The sequence below is a fragment of the Canis lupus genome, chromosome 16, assembly GCF_048164855.1.
Source record: "Canis lupus baileyi chromosome 16, mCanLup2.hap1, whole genome shotgun sequence".
NCBI lineage: Eukaryota > Metazoa > Chordata > Mammalia > Carnivora > Canidae > Canis > Canis lupus.
In genome coordinates, this window is record NC_132853.1 from 27,363,209 (window position 1) to 27,380,471 (window position 17,263).

At 38.7% G+C, this 17,263-nt stretch overlaps 1 protein-coding gene and 1 long non-coding RNA gene across 2 annotated transcripts in view; one reads left to right on the top strand and one right to left on the bottom strand.

Annotated features, from left to right (window-relative positions):
• Nucleotides 1-8,953: 8,953 nt before the first annotated feature.
• SMG8 (SMG8 nonsense mediated mRNA decay factor) lies at nucleotides 8,954-13,616 on the bottom strand. Its single transcript, XM_072779770.1, has 4 exons — nucleotides 11,805-13,616; nucleotides 10,977-11,122; nucleotides 9,835-10,707; nucleotides 8,954-9,385 (listed from the first exon to the last, which is right to left on the bottom strand). Exons 1-4 carry the CDS (start codon nucleotides 13,561-13,563, stop codon nucleotides 9,188-9,190), a joined length of 2,976 nt encoding a protein of 991 aa, XP_072635871.1. The 5' UTR covers nucleotides 13,564-13,616; the 3' UTR covers nucleotides 8,954-9,187.
• LOC140606417 (uncharacterized) overlaps nucleotides 13,079-17,263 on the top strand; it is a 29,846-nt gene continuing 25,661 nt past the window's right edge. Inside the window, exon 1 of the long non-coding RNA XR_012008731.1 lies at nucleotides 13,079-14,062. This is a non-coding gene — a long non-coding RNA (uncharacterized lncRNA). The remainder of the gene's footprint in view (nucleotides 14,063-17,263) is intronic.

The window sequence follows — 17,263 nt, forward strand, 5'->3', positions numbered from 1 at the left end:
CATACCATAAGGGGTCCTAATTTATCAGCCAAAATTTGAGGCATTCTTCTCTCATTCCACTGTGATAATGCAATCCCCACGCTTTATACAGGATAGGCAGTCAAGATATATTTGTTGACTTGCAAGTCTACTTAAAATAAGAAAACATTCGCAAGGTTATAGGTTATTACTGAAAAGTCTTAGATAGGAAACTGAATCCCAGAAGACCCAACTAGTTTTCCTTTCATCCATACTTCCAGGTTTATAAAAAGAAAATATGGGACAAAGGTGGCTACATTTAGGAGGAGGGCAGTGAAAGTCAAGCTGATCACTATCTTAGAGTAAATCATGGGTGGGGCATTGCTGGCTCAGGGCAGTCCTTATTGCTTGAGGGAGTAGTTTCAGTTCCCATTGGGTTATGCTTTGCCTGCAGGATCTTTTGCCTGAGTTAAGAGATAAGCTGGAAGAAGGACTTAATTAGAAAGTTTGAGGTCAAAAATAGAGATAGTTGAAGTCCTTGCAAATTTAGAAGATTCTAGAAAACAGTGGCCTACATTAAAATTTAAAAAGTAGCTGTAAAAGGGGCTCCTGGGTCCACTGAATGTCAGACTCTTAGTTTTAGCTCAGGTCATGATCTCAGGGGAGTGGAACAGAGCCCAGCACTTGGGATTCTTTCCCCTCCTTGTCTCTCCTTCTGCTCCTCCCCCTGCTTGTGTGCTCTCTCTCTAAAATAAAAACAAATAAAATCTTTAAAATAAAAGGTAGCCGAAAAAGACTTTTGCATCAATTTACCACCATAGTAAGTCTATTTCTTGATCTAGTATCAAAATACCCAAAGAAATGGTAAATCCTTTATAGAAAAAAGCTCTAAGAATAAAAATTCCAAATATGACATTTATTAAACTAAAATATTTTTAAATTTTTATTTATTCATTAGAGACACAGAGAAAGAGGCAGAGGGAGAAGCAGGCTCCCTGTGAGGACCCTGATGGGGGACTTGATCCTAGGACCCTGGGTTCACGATGTGAGCCAAAGGCAGATGCTCAACCACTGCGCCATTCAGGCATCCCTTAACCAAAACATTTTTTAAAAGATTTTATTTATTTATTTATGAGAGAGAGAGAGAGAGAGAGGCAGAGACACAGGCAGAGGGAGAAGCAGGCTGCATGCAAGGAGCCTGATGTAGGACTCGATCCTGGATCTCCAGGATCACACCCTGGGATGAAGGTGGCACTAAACCGCTGAGCCACCCAGGCTGCCCTAATCAAAACATTTTAAAGCAACTCATAAGTTGAAGAATATTGCCTTATTAGGAATTAAGGAAAGTATCTGTTTAGGGCTGTCAGATCATATCCTATAGATCAGCTGATATGCATGATTCTGCTTCCCTTTACCAAAATCTAACCTGATAGCAACTTTTCTCTAAATTCAATGACTACTATTTATGATTGGAATACACACATGCATATGCTAAATATCACCTGGGGGGGCGGAATCTATGTAACTAAGAATATTTAACCCTCCTATATAGAGGTATCTGGTTTAGTAGATAGAGTTCTGAACTTCGAACCCATAGACATAGGCCATTTACAACCTAAGTGACTGGGCATATTATTTAGTTTAAGCCTCAGTTTCTACATTCTATAAAATGAAGATAATAGTAACTAATTTCATGGGGGCATTTTGAGGATCTAATGAAGTAAAATGAAAGCATTAAAAATATCCTATATAAGTAAAGCATTTTGTCAGAAGTTAAAATATTTTTCTTAGGCCACCTGGGTGGCTCAGTGGTTGAGCATTTGCCTTTGACTCAGGGTGTGATCCCAGAACTCTGGGATCCAGATCAAGTTCCACATTGGGCTCCCTACTCAGCAGGGAGCCTGTTTCTCCCTTGGCCTATGTCTCTGCCTCTCTCTCTTTGTGTCTCTCAATAAATAAATCTTTAAAAAAATTTTTTTCTCTAAAATATCAGCAACAAATTTGGGAAAAGTATACACAATTATGAATACAAATAACCAAGCAGGACCACATATACCTTATTGGAGGCCCAAGAAAATTAAAACTAATGAAAGAATAGGCAAGCAATGATAATAGAAAATCATTTTTTTTTTAAATTATACCAATATGACCAGAGATGTCTTCCAGGATGGAGTCAAATTTACAAGAGTCACCAAAGTTAATAAGACATTATTTAAACCAAGAATGGAACTTAGTACAATCAAGTATCATAGGGGAAAAATGTTAAAAAGAAAGTGTATCAGAAATCACTGGCTTGTTTCACTGTAAAGAAAAAAAACTGGGGATCCCTGGGTGGCACAGCGGTTTGGCGCCTGCCTTTGGCCCAGGGCGTGATCCCGGAGACCCGGGATCGAGTCCCACATCGGGCTCCCGGTGCATGGAGCCTGCTTCTCCCTCTGCCTGTGTCTCTGCCTCTCTCTCTCTCTCTCTCTGTGACTATCATAAATAAATAAAAAATTAAAAAAAATTAAAAAAAAAAAGAAAAAAAACTGATGTCTGTAGAAGTTAAGTAGTTTACCCAAGACCACTAAGCTAGTAGCTGATGTTATAACCAAGTCACCAATCTCAATTCAGTTCAAGGTGTTGGTTGGAGAAGATAGTATTGATCTTCTAAAAAATAAAAGATTAATGATTCCTTAGGCTGTCATTTAAATCCCATCCACAATTGCATTGCCCAAATCATAGGTGCTCTAATAACAGATGCAATTGCCTAGGAACATATATCATTGGGATCAGAAAATATTTACCCAAGAGTTCTGAAGGAACTCACAAATTAAATTGAGATACTATTCGAAATAAGAAAACTAGTGCTGATTGGATTGGACTGCCATCAGGATTCCCAACTATGATAATGGGAATCTGATACTAGGCTAGAGCATGGTTCAACTTTCTGTAGGGCAATTTAGCAATATGTATCAAAACACAAAATGCATATATCCCTTGTCCTGTCAATCCAAAGTCTAACAGTTTATCCTGCAAAGAAAACTTCACAAGTATTAATAAAAGACATATATGTATGTGCGGAACCTAGGTGTCTCAGTTGGCTAAACGTCTGACTTGGGCTCAGGTCATGATCTCAGGGTCATGGGATCAAGCCCCATATAGGGCTTCGCACTCAGTACGGAGTCTATCTGTCCCTTTCCCTTGGCCCCTACCCCTGCTTGTGTTCGCTGTCTCAGATAAATTTTTTAAATCTTTTAAAAAATTCTTAAAAAAAAAAAAGACATATGTATATATCATGGTGTTTCATCATTGTAGGAGCCCTAAATTGGAAAGAACCTAAATATCAAACAAAGACTGTGTAAATCATACGGGAAAATGATGCAGCCATTAATAACAGACTTCTGTTTACTGACAGGAAAAATGTCTACTACATGTTGAGGGAATAAAAAGTACAGTATAAAACAAGTGTATTTTCATATTCTTGTATTCTATGATTGCAATTATGTAAAATTGAGAACATATCTTCATGTGTATATATGCATAGAGATGTCTAGAAGGATATTCACTAAAATGTTGCAAGCAGAGTATTGGGAAAGCAGTGGATTATCAGGTAATTTATCTTAAAAAAGTTTTTAAGATTAATTTATTTGAGAAAGTGCTTGGATGCAAGTGAACAAGGGTAGGGTCAGAGGGAGGGGGAAAAGAGAGAAACCTAAGCACTCTGAGTGCAGAACACTACTCAGGGCTAGATCCCAGGACCCTGAAATCACAACCTGAACTGAAACCAAGTCAGCCGCTTGACAGACTGTACTACCAAGGCACCCCTCCACCAAAACAAATTCTTAATAACAGATATAGTGACTACACACTGGTTTTACAAAAACAACACAGGTATGTTCAAAAACAAAAACAATGGGATTTTAAGTGGGATTCTAAACTGGGTACTCATATTTATATTGAGAAAACACCTAGGATAAAATCAAAAATAAAAATCACTGGAAATTCAAGTACATATAACTCAGTAGGAGAAAGGAAGTAATAATCAACTGTTATAAGACAGTCCTCTAAGAAGAGTGTAATAAAAGGGAACCACAATATATAATTTATACTTTAGAAATTTGTCTTATTTCTATTCAAATAGAAAATGATTTCTAGGGGCACCTGGGTGGCTTAGTTGGTTGAGCTTCCAACTCTTGGTTTTGGCTCAAGTCATGATCTCATGGGTTGTGGAATCAAGTCCTGCATGGAGCCCAGAAATAGGCTCCGCACTCAGTGAAGAGTCTGCTTGAAGATTCTCTCCCTCTACCCCACCTGCCACACATGTACTCTCTCTCAAATAAATAAATAAATCTAAAGAAAGCAAGAAAGCAAGAAAGCAAGAAAGGAAGGAAGGAAGGAAGGAAGGAAGGAAGGAAGGAAGGGAGGGAGGGAGGGAGGGAGGAAGGAAAGAAAGAGAAGAAAGAAAGAAAGAAAGAAAGAAAGAAAGAAAGGAAGGAAGGAAGGAAGGAAGGAAGGAAGGAAGGAAGGAAGGAAGGAAGGAAGGAAGAAAGAAAGAAAGAAAGAAAGAAAGAAAGAAAGAAAGAAAGAAAGAAAGAAAGAAAGAAAGAAAATTATTTCTATTGCTATATCTACGGGCAGGACTATTTTTAGCATGGAAAGATTTGGGGAAAATAGTTACATTGTATTTAGAATATGATAGGATCTAAGTTCTGTTACAAACAGACAAAGAATAATAAGTATCCCTTCTATTTATAAGAGTTTGTAAAGGACTTCAATTAACAAGACTAAGAGTTTGAACCAAGGTTATCTTTTGAGGTAGATAAGAGAGTTATTATCCTCATTTTACAAGACCAATAAACTAAAGCTTTAGATGGTATCCAATATTTGGAAATGCAGTAAATTGGTTCCTTAAAACACTAAACCAGTGAGCTGCTGTGCCAACTTAGGCCAATAAAAATAATTCAGAGTATTGAAAATTAAACATAAACTACTAGCTGGCCTCTGTGCACAACTGTGCAGCATTCCAAAAACTGAGTACAATTCTGTTTGCTGCATCTTAGGACAGGCACAAACTTGTAGGAGACAGAAAGGAGACAGAAATGGCCAAAGGATTTAAGAGGCTATCATATCTGAAGCATAAACAAACTAACAAAAATTAAATCAGGTTTAAAAGACCCAAGATACAAGAGGAAAGGTACAAATTCAAGTCTATAAAACAGCTACATGTCATGGTGTTTTATTTACCACAGGATTTTGCATATACTAGGTACTGTTTACCTGATTATAAAAGATAGGACTAAAACCAAAATTTATTCACCATCTCCAAAACTATTAGACTTATGGGATACCTTAAAGGTAAAATAAATAAGAAAATTCAAGATAAATTGTAATTATTCTCAATAACTTATTTATGTGTCTGTTAGGAGCTTTATATATATACTTTTTAAAAAAGATTTTAATTATTTGATAGTGAGAGAGAGAGAGAGAGCACAAGCAGGAGGGAGCAGCAGGTTGGAGGGAGAGGGAAAAGCAGGCTCTCGGCTAAGCAGGGAGCCCAACATGGGGCTCCATCCTAGAACCCTGGGATCATGACCTGAGCCAAAGGCAAATGCTTAACTAACTGAGCCACCCAGGTGCCCCTATATATATACTCCTTTACTCCTTACAAACACCCTTTGTGATAAATAGCGATTATCATTACTATTTTATTAATTTATTCATTCATTTACTTAACCATTGCCATTTTAGAGAAAATAATATTCAAGAATTAAGTAAATTATCCAGGTTTCTTTTTCTTTTTTTAAAAGATTTATTTATTTGAGAGAGACAGTGAGTAGGAGAGGGTATGGACAGAGGAAAAATCCTCAAGCCAACTCTCCCTGACAACCACAGAGCCTGACCTGGGGCTGGATCCTAACAACCCATCAGTTCATGACCTGAGCCAAAACCAAGAGTTTGTATGCTCAATGGACTGAGCCACCTGACTTGCTGACTTGTCCAGGTTTCTTAAGCAAATAGAATCTTTTTTTTTTTTTTTTGGCTTCAATCTATGATAGTATTATTTTACACCGGAGAAAATCTGGAATGAGAGATGGTATAATATAAAGATTCAATACAGTTTGGAAACAATTAAGAAACTAAGACTTAAAAGAAACTAATACTTTTTGGGGTATCATGCCCAATTTTTCTGACATTAAAAACTCACCCATTCACATGTTTTAGATCAGAGTCAAATACGCAGTTGAAGGAACTGACATGCAATTTTCAATTTTATATTTTTTAAGAAGGCAGGACATAGGAAGAGTACAGCTTTAAAATCAGAGTACTAGGGGATCCCTGGGTGGCTCAGTGGTTTGGCGCCTGCCTTTGGCCCAGGACGTGATCCTGGAGTCCCGGGATCGAGTCCCCGGATTGAGTCCAGCGTCGGGCTCCCGGCATGGAGCTTGCTTCTCCCTCCCCCTGTGTCTCTGCCTCTCTCTCTCTCTATGTCTATCATAAATAAATAAATAAATCTTTAAAAAAATAAAATAAAATCAGAGTACTCAATTTAAATTACGACTTTGCTATTCCCTCTCTATGCAGCCTTGGACAAATAATTTAACCACTTGAAACTTTAATTTCTTGATCTACAAAATAGATTTATCTTGAAATGTTTTGAAGATTTGAGGCAATGTATCCAAAATGTTTAGTAAAGTACATAACAAGTGGACATTCATGAAATAGCTATTATTATCCTATGCTATTCAATAAAGGGTAGCTATTATTTTTGTGAATCAGTATTTCCCAGCCCCATTTTCCTACTTTCTTTGTTTAACTGTTTCTTGGAAGATTTTGTTTGTTTGTTTTTCTACTAAGATACAGATTCCCTGTTTAAGTAGTATAGGGCAACATGACTTTAAACCAACATGTGAAGCCATTTTAAAAAATCAGAATAATGTAATTTACATGACAGAAAGATTTATCATATTAGTCCTTTAAATAATAAGCACTCCTTGAATAAGATATAATTCACTTCCTAAAATTCTATACAACTTTTCATAGTTACAACAGACTTACCAACAGACTAAAGGATATCCTGTGAAGTCCCTTCTGACCTAGTGATTCTTTAAAAAAAATCATTTTGAATCATCTGCCTATATCTCAACAAAAAGAGAAGCATTTGCTAAGCAAAGGCAATGCAAGTGCTGCTACAGAACAAATATAACTTCTTTAATAAAATCACTTTTGAAATTGGCTGAATAAGGTTTATATTACTGATGTGAAAGGCAGTAAGCAATACAAATTGTATAGTCCATATTTCTCCAATGCAACACTCTATAAACCAATTTATGAATAAAAACATGAAGTTCTGCAATTGTCTTTTAAGCAGGCTATAAATACAAATAGCGTAAAACTTTGTATTTGAAAACTACAGAAGTTCAAATTAGGATGGCTTCTGTCAATAAAAGTAATGAAGGAAAATCACTTTCTCATTTTAGCAGGAATGTAAAATTGTTCCATGTAAGAATGACATCAAAAAAGAAACAAAAAAAAGTCACAAGTTTTCTCTTTCAACACCTTATCTGTTCTTACAAACTACTTTGTTACAGTTCCTTTAACTTGTAACAAGGGTTGTAATAAGGGTTTACCCAACCCTTATTCAAGTCTTATAGGCTATTAACAAAGCAAAACAAGGGTACCTAAGTATCTCAGCCAGTTAAGTGGCCAGTGGTCGGCTCTTAGTTTCAGCTCAGAACACAATCTCAGGGTCATAAGATCAAGCCCCAAATCAAGCTCTGGGCTCAGCAAGGAGTCAGCTTGTCTTCCTCTCTGACTCCCTCTGCCCCTTCCTCCTCTCCCTAAAATAAATAAATAAATCTTTTTTAAAAACCCTAAACAGTCTGCTCTCCTTCTCAGGCTCCCTCTGCCCCTACCACCTCCCTAAAATAAATAAGTTAGTCTTTATTTTATTTTTTTTATTATTTTTTTAATTTTTTATTTATTTATGATAGTCACGGAGAGAGAGAGAGAGAGAGGCAGAGACATAGGCAGAGGGAGAAGCAGGCTCCATGCACCAGGAGCCTGATGTGGGATTCGATCCCAGGTCTCCAGGATCGCGCCCTGGGCCAAAGGCAGGCGCCAAACCGCTGCGCCACCCAGGGATCCCAATAAGTTAGTCTTTAAAAGGAAAAAAACAATCAACTATTAATATATGTCCTACAGAGCAATCTAGTTGTATTTTCCAAATGCAGTGCAATACTTGATAAAACAAACTAAGAACCATGCTTAGTACAAAAAGTTAACAGTGATTGTTAAAAAATGATATACAAGGAATGAAAAATTAAAAAGGATGAAAAATAAGGATGGGATGCAAGAACATAGGTTAATTTCCAGAATTGGAGTCCCACGTTGGGTATAGAGATTACTTAAAAATAGGGGCACCCAGGTGGCTCAGGGGTTGAGCATCTGCCTATGGCTCAGGTCATGATCCCAGGGTCCTGGGATCGAGTCCCACATCAGGCTCCCTGTAGGGAACCTGCTTCTCCCTCTGCCTATGTCTCTGCCTCTCTCTCTGTGTCTCTCATGAATCAATAAATAAAATCTTAAAAAAAAAAAATCTTTAAAAAATTTTTTTAAAAAAGTTTTAGTTCAGATAGCATTCATTCAAAATATGGTATCTCTCAAATTTAAAAAATGAAATAAAATTAAATTAAAAAAATAAAACATGATATCTCATCAGTCCAGGAATAAAATAGTAAGAACAAAACAGTCTAACTTAGGTACCAGAATTGTGAGCCAAACAATAGGGTTTTTTTTGCAATTACATCCTCATACCATTACCAGATAATCCACTGGATGATCTTATTTTGAAGATAATTTCAGAAGTGGCATCTTAAGGAAAATCCCAGCTAAAATATCATTTTAACCAAAACAAAGTTTTGGCTCAACATGATTATGGAACATTCAGTTATGATAGAAACATGTTTTATCATGGACAGTGAAACAGAAACAAAATACAGGTATCAACCAGGCATTTTATGCCCTTTTCTAGAAGAACCAATGTTTATTAGCAAACTGTAGGCCCATTTACAATAAATATCAATAATATCATGAAATAATGGAACAACTACTGTCCTAATACTGAACTCCTGTAACCAAAACACATTTTGGATTCAAGAAAACACAGCATACATATACCAAAACAAAAACAAACCCATACACACCAAAACCAAACACCAGCTTTAAGATTGAACTGGCTGTAAAACACTCATTGGGTTACTGCTTTAAGAACTCCACGGAGCACCTTGTAACTCATTAACTGCACATTTTCCTTAGGAGGGAAACAAGGTCCTCTCTCAGTTACATATGCATAAGGAAATCTCAAAACCCAGAGGCCATCTGGTGGAAGAGTGATTTCTTGTTTTTCTGGGTAGAATACTGGACAAGGTGGTGGGCCTGGTTGAACCTGAAAAATAAAGATAATGTACTTATTTTGTTGAACCTGAAAAATAAAGATAATGTACTTATTTTTACATTTTTCAGTAAGAAACACCTAAAAGATAAATGCCTAAACAAGCAATAGGTTCAAAGACCATATAAGATTAAGAAGGTAATGTATACTCTTAACTCTAATGAATACTCAGTATTACATTATGTAGCCTCAAACAGTATCCTGCTTTTCTACAGATTTTTAACTTCAAATTCTGCCTTTGAACTAAACAACGTAAATTGATGGTGTAAACTAGTAAACACGTGATTTATTTTCAAAGAACTAGAATATTAGACATACAAGATATTTAAATTTTAGGCCTGTTTAATGAAATAATTATTTTGATATTATATTGTACTTTTAAAAAACAATCAAAACAAGCATCAACATTTTTGTTTAAGGATGGAAAAGGCTGTATTTCTTACCTGAGGCATTAGTATTATCTGCAAAGGAGCATCGGGAACTACAACAAAAAGCCTCATAAGTTGAGCATAATGTGGTTTTAGCCCTCTACCCTGAGATGATGACAGAATATATAAGGGCATATCACTATTCAGGGCTTTCAAAGCAGACTCCTTTGGCCCACTTCCCATTACTTTCATTACTTTGTCAGGCCCTGAGCACATAAACCTTCGACCTCTAGAGTCCTCATATTCAAAGCCCACAAATGCTCGAGCTATGTCATCTCTCCGTCTTCCTCTTCCTGTTACAACTGCACTTCTCTTTCCAGGAATAGCTTTATTTGGAGCAGGCCAAGAATTTGTGTCTAAGTCTCCTTCATCTTCGGCTCTAGTCCTGATGACAATGTCCCAAGGCATAAGATAATTTGTTCCTGGAATGAAGCCCTGTTGGTCTAAACCTGTATGAAAGTTATAAGACTTAGCAGGGCCTAATTTAACCAATGACCAGCTGGAGAATTTGGGTAGGAGACCTTTAGGGCAATTTGAATGCAGCATGCCTGGGAGATACTCAACTGTAGATGCCTGTCTATCAACCAAATTTGGTCTCTTCTCAGTTTTTACTTCTCCTTGACCATGAACTTCTGGATTATCTCCTCCTGCTTGTGGATCAGCTGGATAGGTACCTAAACTATCTGTGGATTGGCCTAAACTCAAAGCTAAACTCAGACTTGTGCTCTCTCCTTGGGTTTGAGGTTCTTTTTCTTTAAGTTTATCAGCATCTGCATCTGGAGGGGCAGGAGAAGATTCATTTTTGGCAGGAGCAGGATCTGGAGTACTTGGTTCAAATACTGGGAAATTGATATGATCCAATTTTCCACAACATTTTTCTTCCAGAAGCTATACAGGAAAAAAAACAAAGTAAACAAACTTGTGAACTTTTCATTTAAAATAACACATTCTTCACTCTAAAAAGCAAGGTTAACAATGAATGGGTAAGTAAATATATATAAAGAACCTTCCCTTATCTATATATCACATTCCAGTCTCATTTACTTTTCTACATATTTTGCATCTGAAAATATGTATTTTTACTTAAATTGTAGTTAACAAAAAAAAAGGGGGGGGTGGGAGGAGGAAAAAGAGGAAGAAAAAAATGTAGAGACTACCTGATAGAAGTCATAGTTAGCTGCCTTGATATCAAAGGGATCATCTCGAGGTGCTTGTTTCCTTCCACAGTTACAGGCACCAGTAGATCGAGCTCGGCTATTGTGATACAACACCGGAGGATTTCTATCGGCCTCTGGTTTTTCTCCTGGAAAATACAATTTCATACACACAACACAGAGTCAAATTTATTTTACATTCTATACATCTAACCCCCCAAATTTTCCAAACAGTTCTTTGGAAGGGAAAAGGGAAAAAAAACCCATCAAAAACACAAAACCTTGCCTAAATACACACACACAAGAAGCAACTGAAAATACATAAAATGATATATATTTTCAACCTAAAGTCTTAGGCTTTCTAAGTAAATTTTATTTTCATTATGGTGACCTTGCATTTCATTGTATTTTCTTTTTAGTTCAACAAAAACTCCAAGGTAAAAATGTGAATATGTAATTTCTGAACTTTATGTTAACAGTTTTCATTTACCAATTTCCTATGGTTCATCCTTCAAATACAAGAAAATAATTAGTAGTCATAGCTGTTATTTTCTTTTTACAGCAAGAGAGAAAACTTAAATTTGATGCAACTGAATTTCTGTAGGGCTCTTTAAAAAATATCAATACATAGTGAACAGCCTCTCTTAAAACAAAAATAAAGGGTTGCCTGGCTGGCTCAACCAGTGATGTATGCAACTCTTGATCTCAGGGTTATGAGTTTGAGTGCCTTTTTGGGCAAAGAGATTACTCAAAAATAATAATTTAAAAACCCCACAAGAATAGAAACACAGCTTAATTCTGATTTCAAAATGCTGAGAAAATTTTAGCTACCTGATTTAGGTAAGGAGTGAAATTTATGTACACAGTGCTGATCAGTTAAACTCCTCTCCTCACAGAGCTGATGGCCATTGCTCCAAAACTTGTAGCAGTCCTCATGTAACTGCATGGCATATTTGTGAAAGGCTGGACCCCTAGCATGTTGACTGTACACTCGAAGAGCCTGAGCAAGCTGATTCTTATGGACAGTCATTGTGTAATTATGAGGCAAATTTGACTGATAGGCACTATGGGCCATGGGTAAAGCTTTTTGGCACCGGTTTTCTGAGAATTTGGTGTCAATATCCAAAAACCCTTCCAAGACTTTAATACTGCTTAAAATCTTAGATGTTAGCTCCCCAGTGGGAGACCCTGGGTCTTCCTCTTTCCCATCAATAGCTACTTCATACAGTTTTGAAGCTGCTGAGATCCACTTCTGATAAGTGGGAAGTTCAAAATGGGAAGGCTGTGGGTTCCTGCCCACACTGTCATCAAAACCTTTCTTGCTTAGGACTAGCTCCACATGCTGCCACAGAAATTCCCGAAGAGTGAAATCCACTAGCTGCCCGGAAGAACTGGAACTGCTGCTGTCAATGTGGAAAGAAAGCTGTTGTCGGCTATGTTGCCTCATCACCTGGTATCGCCTGGGCCCAGAAAGGGGTGCAGGCACCAGCAAAGATTCTGGGTCCTTGACAGTACAATGACTCCTAAGTTGGTCCAGCAACATGCCTACTGGGTCCTCCTCTTGGCTTCCCGGAACTATGTACACAAAAGCCTGGTTGGCAGGCACAGTAAAGAGGCAATTGATACTCTGATTAGTCAAGACACGACTCTTCCTAAAGATTCTATAGATCTGGTCCTCCAGGGCATGCTGCAGTCTCCTTTTAGGAGAATGCTTCTTGGGCTTGTCTGGATGAGCTGGGTCTTGGCTCCGAGGGGGTTCCACCTTGAGGGCTCCATTGAGTTGAAAAAGGAAAAGGAGTCTAGGTGGGCAAGGTCGGCAATTTAGCTTCCAGTCTTTGCCAACTGGGCAATCCTTAATGGCCGTTTTCAGGAGGGGCAGTACTTTCTGTCTCAGTCCATCCAGGGCTCTGAATACTCGATCATAAGTGATGTCAAAGGAACAAGTGGGATGGACCAGAAGCAGGATGTGGCAGACGGAGAAAAGGTAAAGGAGACTGAGACACTGCAGTTTTTCCTGATGCTTCCAGAACTCGTGGGCTTCTGCATGAGGTAACGAGAGGCCACCTCCAGCTTCCCCGCTCTGAAGGGCACGACAAGCCCGCAGAAGCTGCGAATTGTCACAGATGGAAGTGAGAAGAAGATAAAGAACTTTGCTTTCCTGATTGTAATAGGCCTGCAGAAGGCTGTAGTCCTGGGAGCCCGGCTCAGTTCGGTTACCTTCAGCGCCCGCTACAGCTCCCCGAACCGACTCCCCGGTCCCCGCCCCAGCGTCTCCGGCTCCACCAGCCTCCCCCACGGCTCCAGCCTCGGTCTTGATTCCAGGCCCTGTGTCCCCAGGATCTTGGTGGCGAAAGAGGGGAAAGACCTGTCGGTCGCAAACCGTGTTCACTAGTGAGAACTTCTCGGAATTCAGGCGCAGGGCGGTCTTGCCGAAGATTCCCACCACGCAGATCTCATCCTCTCGCCAAGGAGGCTCCGGTCCGCCAGCCACGCTCCCTCCGCCCTCTGTAGGGGTTCCCTCCGGACTTTCAGAGCCGGTCCAGGATGAAGCTCCCATTAGAAGCTCTCGCAAGCTGACAGGACCCGCCATGGTGCAGAGACTTCTCTAGACTCTTTCCGGTCCGCCCAGAAAACCCAACCGGCTTTCGTCCAATTTCGAAATCCCTCCTCCGCTTCTTCAGTTCCTGGTTGCTTTCACTTTAGGTTCCGCCTCCCGCTCCTCCTAATTTTCCGCGGGTTCCCTACGGCGATACCGCCCCTTGTTTAGGTTTCTCCTTAGCCGGTGACTGTAGGAATTGAGAGATCAAAGAGACAATTGGAAACAGCTAGTTTGCAGTTCAAGGAATGCAAAAACACTGCCAAGGAAGCTGGTCAAACTCTTGGAAAAACAGAATAGTGGTTCAGTTTAAACTCTGGAACCTCGCTACAGAATGTGTAGTCTGCAGGTCCACGTGGGAGCTACTTAGAAATGCAGGATCTCGGGCCCTAACCTACACCTACTGAATCACTGCCTGCATTTCAACTAAATCCTAATGTACACAGTTCACAGTTTGAGAAACACAGCTCAAGAGATAATCTGGCAAAGCAAGGTAGGCGAACGGATTTCCTTTCTTGTGTACTTTCCATAAAAGATTTCATTCACTCACATCAGTGGGAAAGCAAGCCAGTGGTTTTGGAAAGTTTATGGAGTACAAGCTTTAAAAACATAATTTCTCAGTCTCGGAAGACTATATACCAAAATGTTAAAATATATATTACAATGTTTAAAACGTTTTAGAATTTATTCACTTTTATTTCTTTTTCCTCTTTTTTTTTTTTTTTTTTCGTTTTCTATTTCAGTAGACTTTTATTTTTAAAGTTTTAGGTTTATTTTAGGTTAAAAAGTTTTAGGTTTAGTTGTGCAGAAAGTTCCACGGTAACCTCTGCTCCACACACGAGCACATTCTCCCCGCCCCCCATCGCTATATCCTGTAGTAGAATGGTATATTTGTTGCAATCTATGAACCTACATTAATACATCATTATCTCCAACCTCCTGCAACCACCCATCTTTTTACTATCTCCATATTTTTGCCTTTTCCACACTATCCTATGGTTGGACTCATACAGTACATAGCTTTTTCAGGTTGGCTTCTTCACTTAGTAATATGCATTTAAGTTTTATCTATCTTTTCATGCTTTGATAGCTCATTTCTTTTTAGTGTTGAAGAATATTCTGTTATCTAGATGCACCATGGTTTATTTACCCATTTGCCTACTAGAATACATCTTAGTTGCTTTCAAGTATTGGAAATTATTAATAAAGCTGCTACAAACATCTGTATGCAGGTTTTGTGGTAGATGTCCTCTTTTTTATTATTATTTTTAAAGATTTTATTTATTCATGACAGAGAGAGAGAGGCAGAGACACAGGCAGTGGGAGAAGCAGGCTTCACGCATGGAGCCCAATGTGGGACTCTATCCAGGGCCCCGGGATCACACCCTGAGCTGAAGGCGGACCCTCAACCGCTGAGCCACCCAGACATCCCTCTTTATTATTTTTTAAAATTTATTTTATTGAAATAGAGTTGACATACAACATTACATTAGTTTCAGGTGTCCACCATAGTGATTAAAAAATTGTATACTTTATGAAATGCTCACCATAATAACTAGTTACCATCTGTCACCATAGTTATTACATTATTTTTAAATTTTATTTTATTTATTTATTCATGGGAGACACAGATAGAGAGGCAGAGACACAGACAGAGGAGAAGCAGGCTCCATGCAGGGAGCCTGATGTGGGACTTGATCCTCGGCCGAAGGCAGGTGCCAAACCGCTGAGCCACCCAGGGATCCCCAACATTATTATTTTTTTAAAGATTATATTTATTTATTCATGAGAGACACAGAGAGACAGAGATACAGGAAGAGAGAGAGGCAGGCTCTCCTCCAGGAGCCCGATGTGAGACTCTATCTTAGGACCTCGGGATCACTACTTCAACCACTGAGCCACTCAGGTGTCCCTATTACAACATTATTGACTGTCTTTCCTATGCTGTACTTTTCAATATCTTTTATTTTCATCTATTTTCTAATTTTTCTGCAATGAACACTTTCTCCAATTTCTAATATTGAACAATTCTTTCTTGAAATGTGGAAAGCCTTAACTCAATATTTGGTTTAGTTGATTGGAGTTTTGAATGGTTAGATTTTATTTTTAAATACTTTTGGCTTTAAGATAGAAATGGAGTAGGGGTGCCTGGGTGGCTCAGTGGTTGAGCGTCTGCTTTTGGTTCAGGTCACGATCCTGGGGTCCTGGGATCGAGTCCCACATTGGGCTCCTGGCAAGGAGGCTGCTTCTCTGTCTGCCTATGTCTGCCTCTCTCTCTGTTTCTCAGGAATAAATAAATAAAATCTTTTTTTTTTCCGGGGATCCCTGGGTGGCGCAGCGGTTTAGCGCCTGCCTTTGGCCCAGGGAGCGATCCTGGAGACCCGGGATCGAATCCCACGTTGGGCTCCCGGTGCATGGAGCCTGCTTCTCCCTCTGCCTACGTCTCTGCCTCTCTCTCTCTCTCTGTGTGTGTGACTATCATAAATAAATAAAAATTTAAAAAAATCTTTTTTTTTAAGATAGAAATGGAATTAGATAATTTATTTTTAATGAGTTCTTACTTGGGATATCAAATAATGACAAAATAATAATAAATACAGATAATTTACTTTGTAAGTTTGGCTCTGTGTTAAATCCGTATCAAGAATTGTCTCATTTAGGTATGATCTTACTTATATGTGGTATCTAAAAGAACCTAGGTCATAGAAATGGAGAAAAGCCTGGTGGTGGTTGCTGGGCCAGGGGGTAGAGGTACAGATATGGGTGAAGGTGGTCAAAAGGTCCATATTTCCAGTATTAAGTTCCAGTATTCAGGTATAGCATGGTGACTATACATATTAATACTGTCTTGTATATTTCAAAGTTGCTAAGAGAGGCGCCTGGGTGGCTCAGTTGAGTGATGGACTCTTGATTTTGGCTTAGGTCATGATCTCAGGGTTGTGAGACTGAGCCCCACATTGGGCTCTTTGCTGGGCATGGAGCCTGCTTAAGTCTCTCTCTGCCCCTCCTCAGAAAAAATAGTTGCTAAGAGAATACATCTTAAAAGTTCTCATCGGGGCACGTGGCTGGCTCAGATGGTAGAGCATGGCACTCTTGATCTCAGGATGGTGAGTTTGAGGAACACGTAGGAGGCCCAGTGGTTGTCTGCCTTTGGCTCAGGTTGTGATCCTGGGGTCCTGGGATCAAGTCCTGCATCAGGCTACCTGTGGGGAGCCTGCTTCTCTGTCTGCCTATGTCTCTGCCTCTCTCTCTGTCTCTCATGAATAAATAAAATCTTAAAAAAAAAAAAAAAAGGATGGTGAATTTGAGCACCACATTTGGGGTAGAGTTTACTTAAAAAAAAGTTCTCATCACAAAAAATTATAACTATACACGATAATGGATATTAACTAAATTTATTGTAGAAATAGTTTTTCAGCATATACATTTATCAAATCATTATGTTTGCCTTAAACCAATACAATGTTATATGTTAATTATGTCTCAATAAAAATGTAGGGGGGAAAGAGTCATTTCATATAATTCTCAAAGGAAGGATGGAGCCCTAAGTCATGGTGGTGATATTTTTAATAAATTAAGCTATATTTGGCTTCTCAACCAACTCTTAGTTACTAACAAGAATTCAGAAAGGAGTTGCAATAGGTTTTTAAACATATTTTAAAAAATTTTGTCTATTTGCTTTTTACTTGTTCCC